This window comes from Maniola jurtina, chromosome 13, assembly GCF_905333055.1.
Source record: "Maniola jurtina chromosome 13, ilManJurt1.1, whole genome shotgun sequence".
NCBI classification, from domain to species: Eukaryota; Metazoa; Arthropoda; class Insecta; order Lepidoptera; family Nymphalidae; genus Maniola; species Maniola jurtina.
Genome location: NC_060041.1, coordinates 10,146,869 through 10,157,797, shown reverse-complemented (window position 1 = coordinate 10,157,797; position 10,929 = coordinate 10,146,869). Strand labels below are relative to the sequence as shown.

The window sequence follows — 10,929 nt, the reverse complement described above, 5'->3', positions numbered from 1 at the left end:
TTACTTTTCGGAGATAAATGTGTGAATATCACTTATTTTTATGGTAAAGGAAAACGTCGTGAGGAAGCCTGCATGCCAGGGAATACTCAATAATAATATTTCCACAATTCTCAATGGTCTGCCCTGTAATTGGCCTGCCATGGGTTGATTGATCATGATGATGATGATACTTAAACTATTTACGAAATAGGTATGATGACTTGATTTAAAACACAGTTTGTGTGGTACCTAATTAGCACTGAACCCAATCTTTTCGTCGACCTCGACCAATTACTGATAACGATTCCAAAAATTCTAGTTTAGTTCAATACTCTACGACCTACATAGTAAACAATTTTATAGGTAGCTGTGTGAACGATGACCTAGCCACCTTGTAAGTATGTAGTTGTACATAGGTACATTAGGACTGTCGATGCCCTAGTGGCACACTTTGTGGCGCATGTGCACTTCAAGGCTTGAATGAAGCCTCGTGAAACGAGAAGGAAAAATTACTTCATTTCCTAGGGAAAAAATCCTGGGAAGGTTAAGTTCTCTGAATTTAAATCATCAGTCATTCAAACACGTTGACATTACATAATCGAGCGAGAACTAATTTCATGGAATTCATTTTTAGAAATTCAATTTTAAAGTTCTGTTTTGTTGTGTGGTATTTTTTAACTCACGTGTAAACCTTTTACATATTTTATAAGCTAAAATAGTAAAAAAAAAAAAATGTGCAGTTCCGAATGGGCAATGTAGGGTAATTTAACATTTTAATCTGGCAGCACACGAACTGTCGGAAATTTAAGAAAAATGGCCGACTCACCTAACGTCAAAACTTCTTGGGCGAGTGTCTTTAAAAACGTGTGATTTTTTATCCAAAACGACGACGAAAAGTGCTCATTCAGTGTCTGTGAAGTGATTTGTGTTTGTGTTTTCTTGTACTTTCATCCTTTCAACATATATATTACACCCTGGAGCGCAGAAAGCAACAACTGTACATACAATTCTGATGCACAGTAAGTTAGCTAAACGACGTTTTCTGATTAAAAAACACCATAAAAAGTCAATGGAAACGCTTCAACAGTAACCGAGTAAAACATAGTCTCATACAAACATGTTTGGATGAGATAACTACCATTTAAATAAGGAATAATAATTATACTACACCCTTGAATTAGAGGTCTCACGTAAATATTATTTTAAAACAAAGGCCAGTATTTAGCGGATAGTTGTATCCATGTAATGATAATAATATTCGTACACGGCATGATAACTGAATATCATCGGAGGATGTCAGCTTCATAAATAGACATGATATTTACAGCGCGCGATCTATTTACGATAGTCGTGTCGCGGACGTTTCGTTGATCAATTTAGATAAGTAGTAAGTAATTTCCAAAAAATATGATACACTTATAGCTCTACTATGATTATTATCAACTATTGTCATTTTAATAAGGCATTCATTTTGCCTGTTCATTAAACTGTTTATCTCAACCACATTATTAGGTATTTAATCCTTATACAACCCCCAAAGTACTACTTGGGTACCAAATTCAATTGAGTAATTTTATTATATTTTTATTTATGAATTTTAAGTTTAAGACATCTTAACATAAAGTATGATTTTATATTCTCATTTGAAATGCACTGAAAAGGTAAAAGATCTATAGAAATTCTGTCACACATTGCCAGACACTTGGTGTCACCCTGCCAGACACATTTAAAGTTTAAAATAAATTGTTAAAGTTTAAGGTTGTCTTAATCTCCCAAAGCCACCATAATCCAAATTTTATAGTCACTTATCATTCTTCCCTGTGTTGGGGACAATATGCAGAGAAACTTTCAGCTTTTATAAAATAACAACTCTGGTCCTCGCCGGTTATGAATAGAAGCTACATAGTTATCAATAACTTATTAACTTCTTCAAGATTTGTTGTATCTGTTTTCAAAAGCAAGATCATTATGAATATGAAAGGCAGAGCTTATCTAAACTTTTATCCATACTAATATCATAAATGCGAAAATATGTCCGTCTGCCTGTCTGTCTATTTGAGTTATTATAACTTTGTAAATACAATTTTGGTACATGAAAAATAAAAATAAATAAATAAATATATCATGAAGATGATTTTGATACCTAGACAATGATGATTTTGGCTTGAAATAAATTGTATGCTATAGTGATAAGGAAATGTAATAATGAGATAATTACAAATAAGTATCATTAATGATCTGTGCAAGGTAGACAGTGGCGAGGGATGTGGTGAGACATAACTTCTTTGAGTTTCCGATGACTCAGCACTCTCGGGAAATCATCAAGTTCAATATTATCATTCTAGTTTTGTCATTTGATCTGTTCTAATGGGATTTTCTGTTTTATTTGTATATTATAATATAAATTCATTGAAACAGTTATTAATTAAGTATAATTTAAGTTAACCTGGTTAAAGTGGAGTTGTTATTTAGTAATTAAATAAGAAATATATAAATTAATCAGTAGCAGCATTATCCATGGAGCAAAATAATAAGATAATGAGCAAGCTCAATTGTCTTGGTACCTTATACTTGAGTAGTTTGATACAAATTGGGTAAGAAATATTCAACTTTTATAGTTAATTATTGAGTAATGTTTTGATACAAATTTGGTACGAAAAATTCGTCTCTCATAGTTAATATGCGCCTAGCTTGATACTTTGCTAAGAAAAATTGTTGTATTAAAGAAATGAAATGCCTACTTAGATTAATTGAATTATGGCCCAATACCAAAACTGTTAGGCGCTAACTAAAAAATAGGCTTTGCTCATAAATATATGTTGTTTTAACTGAAACTTAAGTCTGAAAAAAGTCAGTGTTCACTCTATACACTCAGCCTTAGTGCTAAGAGCCTCTTTTTAATAAGTATCTGATTTTTAAATTTTTTGTTTGTCTATTTATCAAATGTCAAAAAACAGTCACTGAGTTACCCTGAAGATGCCCTGAAGTATAAAGTTACTTTCAATCTCCATCCATTGCAACATTATTGTGAAATAAATCATAATAAGTACCTATCAAGTTTTTAGACATCTTTGTTATTGAATAACAATTTTAAATAAAGACACTGAATATCTAAATAAAAAACCGGCCAAGTGTGAGTCAGACTCGTGCACTGAGTGTTCTGTACTACAGAAGTAATACAGTAAGAATCACATTTGTTAACAGACTGCAACACTAACTTTGCTTGCAGAGGTATAGGTTAATATCAAAAATCTATGGTAATTAGTGTGTTGGTTCCATTATTCCTGTAAAATATACATAAAACTCTATTGACCATAATTATTTTTTCAGATTTTTGATTGGTAAACTTCGGAGACAAGGGATAAGTCAAAAACTATTATGCATAAAAATAAATAAAACTCTGTTTTAGAATGTGCTGGTAAATACGGCCCTTTCACATGATACCCCACTTGGTATAGTTATCTTACTTTGAAAGTTCGGGTTGCTCATTCATCCCACACTTAGCGCACACTAGCTCTGCCTAGACGGCTTCGTCAAACTCTTATATTATGTAATGATGTCCTTACTCTGAGCTATGACTGTCAAACTACGTTGGTAGGCTTCTGGATAGACACTGACAGCAGCATTGTTTCAGAGGTTTCAGTAATGTATTTGCTCGTCAGATGTGAGGGTGGTGGCATGTGGGGCGCGCAGGCGGGGTGGGTGTGCGGAGCGCTGGCGGCCGCGCTGCTGGCCCTGCTCGCGCTCTGCCGCCGCGCCGCCAAGAGAGCACCCGCGTCCGTCCACCAACCGCAAGTCACCCAGGTAAGTACTGCAAACTAAAGATATTACAACTCTAAACAGGCAAAGCTCATACATAATTTTACATTAAATTTCCAGGTGCACATAGTGTGTGGTGGACCGGCGCGCGTAACTCGCGTGGGCTCTCCGCCGCAGCCCCACCGTGTCTGCGCCTCCTTCGCCGTCGCGCCCGCGCCCGACCCCCCTGCCGACCCTAAGAGCCCCGTACCACAACCCTCACACATCCTCATCGTTCAGAACTACACGCAGAACACTATCCCACAACCTGACACCCCCCAGCCATCCAGCTCCCAAGCATCTCGACAACCCCCTTTAGAGTATCGTGGAATACCGAAGTTACTTCTTCCCGAACAGTGGATGCATAAAAGACCATTTGACTACAAATATTCAGCCATCCCGAGACCTTTAGCTCAAATAGTTAACTCCGATTTAGGAGTTGATCTGCAGAGAGAGTCTCGTGCGAAAAAATACAGTGCCACCAGGTCGCCTTCTTTAGAAAAGGACGAAAAATCACCCTTTGTTACAAGTGCAAAGGTTGTAGATTCTGAGGTGTTCGGATTCGACGCGGAATCTGTGAGGAAATTGAGCGGAGACAGTGAAAAAACAAATGAGATGGGTGAACGGGCCCCCTCGTCTCCGCAAGAGAGCGAAAAGGAAATGTCGCCAAGTAATTTAAGAAGATTTCGATCCGTTAGCACGAGACTTAACATGTGCAGCGTAAGTGAAGGACCGCACACGGAATCACAGCAGGAATGTTTAGAAATGCAAAACTCACCACGCATCGTTGAATGTAGTTCGGCAAAAGAAAAATCATCCGGATCTAAATTTGATTTCTCCCCAAAAATTTTAGCAGACTGCATAAGTTCACCGCGTTTTTTCACACCCCCTGAAATGGTCTCGCCTATGTTTTTTGCGGAGCCATCACCTAAATCAGTCTACTATGACACTATTCGGTCCCCAAAGTTCTTTCCCGAAACTCCTAGGGAGGCGGAAGTTCCACAGTCGCCGAGAGGTTTATGCGATCATCGAATCAGAACGAACGGTTTAACCGAAAAACCTAGCTCTCCTAGGGTCCTAAGTGCTCGACCTAGCCCTAAGATTCTTAGTTGTAACAAGGAAAATTACTTCACATTTGAGCATTTAAATGCTACTGAAGAAAGTGCAGCGCGAGTGTCTCCGAGACCGAGGAGATATGGAGGAAGAAATTCCATTGAAAGAGAAAGATTCACTCCTCCTGCTGATAAAGAAGTTAAAAAATATAGAAGGCACAATAGTTGCGATACTAATTACAAGAGCGTTGAACTAAATATATCGAAGTGCGATGATATCAAAGAGACTGAGGTTGGTACAAAAATAGAAGTGATAGAAAAAGACGTAGTTGATTGTTGTGCCAAAATAGATTCTCTTCAAGTAGACACAATGGTCGAAGACGAGAAAAAGGAATTGACACCGATTCCTAACTCTGCGCAAGCCAGACGACAAAGGTTAAAATCCATATCTCTTGATTCTGATAATGCGAAAATAATCGAACAAAATCTAGGTTTACCAATTGCTAAACAAATGAAGGACCAAATGAATGAGGCATACAAAAACCAAGAAATAAGTACGTCATGTGAAAGTATGGAGCGCAGCACGAATCGAGTCTCTTCATCCAGTGAACGACCTGTATTTAAGTTTGATGCAGAACAAAAAGAAAAAACTGAACCAGAGCTTAAATCGCCAGACTTAAAACAAAAGAAATGCTTGCGACAAAGTTCTGATACCCAGTCCTTTATAGATATGCCTCGATTTTCACCCAAAGAATTTGAAATAACTGTAACATCTGAAGAAGGTGCAACGACAGCTGCCGAAACTCATACGAAACGAAAGGGTAAGAATTTACGAAACTTAACAATAGACCTGTCCAAACGTGATAGTGATTTAGAAAAAGAACTATTGGAATTCGAAAAACTATACACAGATGCTGAAGAAAAGAAAGTTAAAACGCCAACATTAAAAGTCAAAGCAACGTCTTTGGATTCTTCAGAAACTGTCAATCTATCTTTACCACAGAAAAAGTGTTTAGATGTTCCCCAAAACTCTATATCGGTGCCGAATACACCTAAACGTCAGTTTAAACGAATCCTAGCTCAAAAGAGCACCAAACATGACTTGACTGGTGGAAAATTGGGTCACAATATGGTCCAAACAGCTGATCAGCGTAGGCTGTTCATGAAAGGACAAGATAGCGGTATATATTTGAGAGAGAACCACGCATCTCTAATGTTATACCAGCCAGGAACCTCCAGAATGGGGTCAAGAACAATGGGATCTTTTGACGAAAATATGTCTGATACCGGTCCAGAAATAAATATTTCTGGCGTTGAAAGTCGACCGTTTCATGTGGAAACCGTGCAGACTCTTGGTTCTAATCTTCTAAATTATAAACAAAATTTAAGTGTATCTAGTACGAATTTAAAGACTCTGCCTGAAGGCGTCCCTTCTGATGATTTCGAACCGAGCGCGGAAGACGAGAAATTAGTTAAGAAATTACACAGACGGAATTCAAATCAAAGCTTAATGTTAAGTACGCATAGTCTTCAGGGCTCGAATTGTTCTTTAAGCAGCGCTGGCGCGTCCTGTCATAATTTAAGTACTGTTAGAACAAGTATATCGAATTTTAGTTTAAACTCTGATAGCAGACAGAAAAAGTTATCCCTAGAAAGGAGGGATTCGAACACGTCTATTAATCCAAATGATCATTTGACCCCGACCACGAGAGTAATATGTTCGTCCAATACGAACTTATCTGGAGAGGTTTCCAAAAATTGCCTTCTACAGCGTCGTGGATCAAATAACAGCCTCACTTTGAATATCCTTTCCAGTAACAATCTTAGCCGTCATTCGAGCAATAGTTCGTTAAACAAAGACGCAAAACTCAGTCAGAAGAAAGGTCTATTAGAAAGACGAAGTTCTAATACTTCTCTGACTTTAAACATTAATACGTCGAATCCACAACTATCAACAAACAGATCTTTAAGCATTTCCAACTATAATTTAAACAGCTCAACGTGCAATTTGAGTAGATATAATAGCAATCACAGCATAGATATCGCTGAACCCCGGAAAGGAATTTTAGAAAGACGGAGTTCAAATACCTCTTTGACACTTAATATACAACCAGAAGAACCTAGAGATTTGGAGATTGACGAAACTTTAATCGAACCTAATTTACAGGGCATACCCCATAGGGATAAACATAGAAAATCTTTGAGTACAGAAAACTTGATACCTAAATCTTACAAAAATAGAACTCGATTACGATCAACAGAGAAGGGTCTGGGATTCGGCTCTCATGATAATCTCTGGTCTGGGTCATTTGCAGACCAAGAATGTGCTCAAAACCTGACATACGTTTGCGGAGATCAGGAAAATGAAATAATATACGCATTCGGTCGTCAAGAGGATACTAATTTTCAACCGGGTTTCGTACGCAATATCACCACGAAACCATTGAGTCCTCAAAGTACTTCTGAGGACTTCAGGTTATATTTAGCTAATATGCAACATCTGCAAAACGCTTCGAGTGTTTTAACTCGTCAGCAGTTGAAAGATCTGAATGAGGTATTTAAAAATGGATATTCAAAGGTAAAGTGTCTCGGTATGGGCGACGGGCAACACTGTTGCTCGGGCCGTGTTAGTGACGACATATCGAAAGAAAACCCCCAAATGGAAATACCAGAAGTTGCCACCCTACCTTGCTCCGAGTACCAGAAGAGCCTGTTGAGAAATTTATATAAGGAGTTTTGGGATATGCCCACGAATTTTCAGGAGAAGCCCATAGTGTCTGGATCACATCCAAAGAATAGATATAAGACAATCCTTCCTAACGAACATTCTAGGTTTATTCTGCGAGCGGACATTGGGAATAGCGAAGGATATATTAATGCCAATTTTATTAAGGTGAGGATTGTTTTTTATGCGAAATCAATTTTGAAATGAATTAATTATCATCACATAATCTTTATTCTTATTCCAAGGATTTTTAAATTATTCAAAGCCAAGTGATTCGCTTCATTCTTAACTGTGTAATTTAACGACGGATGCAATGAGTTAAATCGATACGTGAGGTCTTATGTTAATTATTTCAATTTAATCTTTTAATACCTTTATTAATTTCTTTCAGGGGCATGAATACACAAAAAACAGTTATATCGCTACCCAAGGGCCACTCCCAAACACAATTTACGATTTCTGGCTCATGGTCCGGCAGAATGTGCTCGACTTCCGATCTCAAAGACCTCCAGATGCCCTCCCAACTGAATGCATACAGAAGATCGTGATGCTTACGAACTTTTTCGAAAAAATCAAGCAGAAATGCGAGAAATACTTCCCGGTTGAGATTGATGAAGAAATAATGGTGCATAGTCCGGATTGCAGCGAAACTACTTTTTTCTCAGATGACAGTAGTCCAAGAAATAATTTTAAAATAAAGAATGGTGGTATCATAAGAAAGTCCGGTTATACTATAAGAAAATTGGATGTGCGGTATGAGACTGTGGAATCGAGTGATAGTGTTGTCGTTTACCATTACTGGTTCCACAATTGGGCCGACCATACATGCCCGAAGGATGTGACAGCTCTATTAAACTTGAGTCTAGACGTTTTGAAGGAAGAGTGTTACGATTTTAGCGATTGCAATGAAGAGATGGAAGAACAGTGCAAGTGCGGTAGCAGTCCCAGTTCAAAATTTGTGTTCCCTCCGTTGGAGTCTCAAAGTGTCGCGTGCCCTGTTAAAGTGAGTAGCATCTCTTCGCCATCGAGCTTCGCTATGGAGAATCAGTTTCCGCCGACGATAGTTCATTGTTCAGCAGGTATTGGCAGGACTGGGTGTCTGATTGCTATATTAAATGGGATAAAGCAACTAACAAATGAACAGAAAGTGGATGTTTTAGGAATAGTGTGCAACATGCGGTTGAATCGTGGTGGAATGGTGCAGACCTCTGAACAATATGAGCTTATACACAAAGTTCTGTGTCTTTATGAACAGGTGTGTTTGCCAGATTTATAGCTGTATTTGAACTGATGTCTTTGAATTTGTTGTTCCCAAAAATTATTTATTGTTATAAATTATTAATTTTTTTTTGTTCTAACTCCCATAATATATTTATTTGTATTTTTGTATAATTATTATTTAGACTGTATGTTAACTAGTGTCATGTCACAACGTAATAAAACCGCAAGTGGAAATTGTAAATGAAAGAAAACTTTTTCACATACAATTTTGTACAATGTTACTCAATTGTAAAAAGTAACAAGTATAAAATAACAAATTATAACAATCAATTGCCACTGGTGAACTTTTATCAATGCATCTCTTTTCTTTTTGTCGCGCCATAATCTGTTTTGCTTGGGTGGTTTTAGTTGACGAAAGTACATTATACAATCACAACTAAAGCTAAAGCCAACATCAAACATTTTTAGTCAACTTTTCTACAATATTTAGAGATAATTTTTTTGCCCTGTTCGTAGGTGCAACATTTTGTTTCCACATATCGTCTGTGTCGTCTTCTTCACTATTTGTATTCAATTTCGACCTCAGATTAAATATTGAATCAAACATGAATATAAATCTTTTCTTGACTAAATGAATACTGCTGATTAATAATAATTAAAATAATCGAGTATTTACAGTATTTTCACACGTTTTTTCAATCCTTTGCCACTAGATGTGATGCTCACACAACACATCCTGTTGGTACCGTTTTTACCAGATCAGAACAAGCAAGACAGCCAGAATAAGATGAATTCCAAATTTCTTTCATATAACTTGTATTATGCTGTCTTGGACTCTAAAAAAAGTAGTTCTTCTCACTTCCCTATATATAGCTTGATACGGATTACGGATCCCATTTTTGCTGTTTAATCTAGCTTTTTTAACAAAATATTTCAGTTTTCTATTTTCAACTGGATCTGCAACATTGACTGTATGTTTCTCTGTCTCTGTGGTATGTGAACTCGTTCAAATTGATATGATCACTGAACTAAAAGTGATCATGTAAACTTATACCGTCTAAACTAGCTGTTTTTTTTTTCAAAGGTTTCATGAACATGCTCTTCCAAATACATAATATATTCATATTATGTATTTTAAATACGAACGCCGAATTAAAACTGGTCATGTATACTTACTATTTGAACTATCTGTTTATTCCAAACCTTTTATGAACATGTTCTTCCAAATACATAATGTTATTACTGAACTAAAAATGATCATGTAAACTGTTACTATTTGAACTAGCAGTTTATTCTAAACATTTCATGAACATGCTCTTCCAAATACATAATGTTATTACTGAACCAAAAATGATCATGCAAATTTACTTGTGAACTAGCTAGCTGCTTTTTCCAAATATTTCAAGTAGTATTTTTTAGTTGAGTGTGCTGATATTAAAAAATGAATGCAAAGACTGATTTTATAATAATATATAGTTAAGTGATAATAATTGAAAATTGCACTTATATCAACAAATAATGTGGTTACCCTTTATCATTGACACTGCCTTTGCTTCTGTAACTAACTCGGCACAAAGTAAACATATTATTATAGATGGCACAGACAACTAACATAGTTTAATATTTAATCAAAACAAAATAATGCAAATATAAGTGAGATGTAATGATATATTGTTTATTATTTAAGTTGTGCTATGTAGCTAGTAAAACTTTAGTCTAAATCGCTAATGGCCTTAACAGACTATTGGATCCTATCTGATCGTCCGTATGTTCGTCATTACGCCGTACAGTACACTCAAGCCGAGTTTTCATTACGAAATTAGTTTCATGACATTAATTTCATAAGCAATTTCACGCGTAAACAAGGCCGTAGCCAGGAATTGAATTCGGGGGGGGGGGGGTGTTTTATCCGGGTCTTAACCGATTAGTAGTCTTAATATTAGTAGGCTAAAAGTCCTTTTCAGAGCTCATCTTTCAACCAACCATCAACCAAAATTTGGTACTATTCAGAGATAGCTTGCATCCCATAGGTACTTAATACTGAAAACTAAGAATTCTCACGGGGTTTAGAACGCAAATCGATGCGAACAAAGTCCGGGCATCTACTAATACAATATAAAAGCGAAATTTTTGATATACTTACAAAAAAGATTG

At 36.6% G+C, this 10,929-nt stretch overlaps 1 protein-coding gene across 1 annotated transcript; it reads left to right on the top strand.

Annotated features, from left to right (window-relative positions):
* Positions 1-781: 781 nt before the first annotated feature.
* LOC123870731 lies at positions 782-10,285 on the top strand. The gene is made up of 4 exons (XM_045914112.1): positions 782-998; positions 3,642-3,783; positions 3,859-7,722; positions 7,946-10,285. The coding sequence occupies exons 2-4, from the start codon at positions 3,658-3,660 to the stop codon at positions 8,828-8,830; spliced, it is 4,875 nt and encodes a 1,624-aa protein (XP_045770068.1). The 5' UTR covers positions 782-998; positions 3,642-3,657; the 3' UTR covers positions 8,831-10,285.
* Positions 10,286-10,929: the final 644 nt, after the last annotated feature.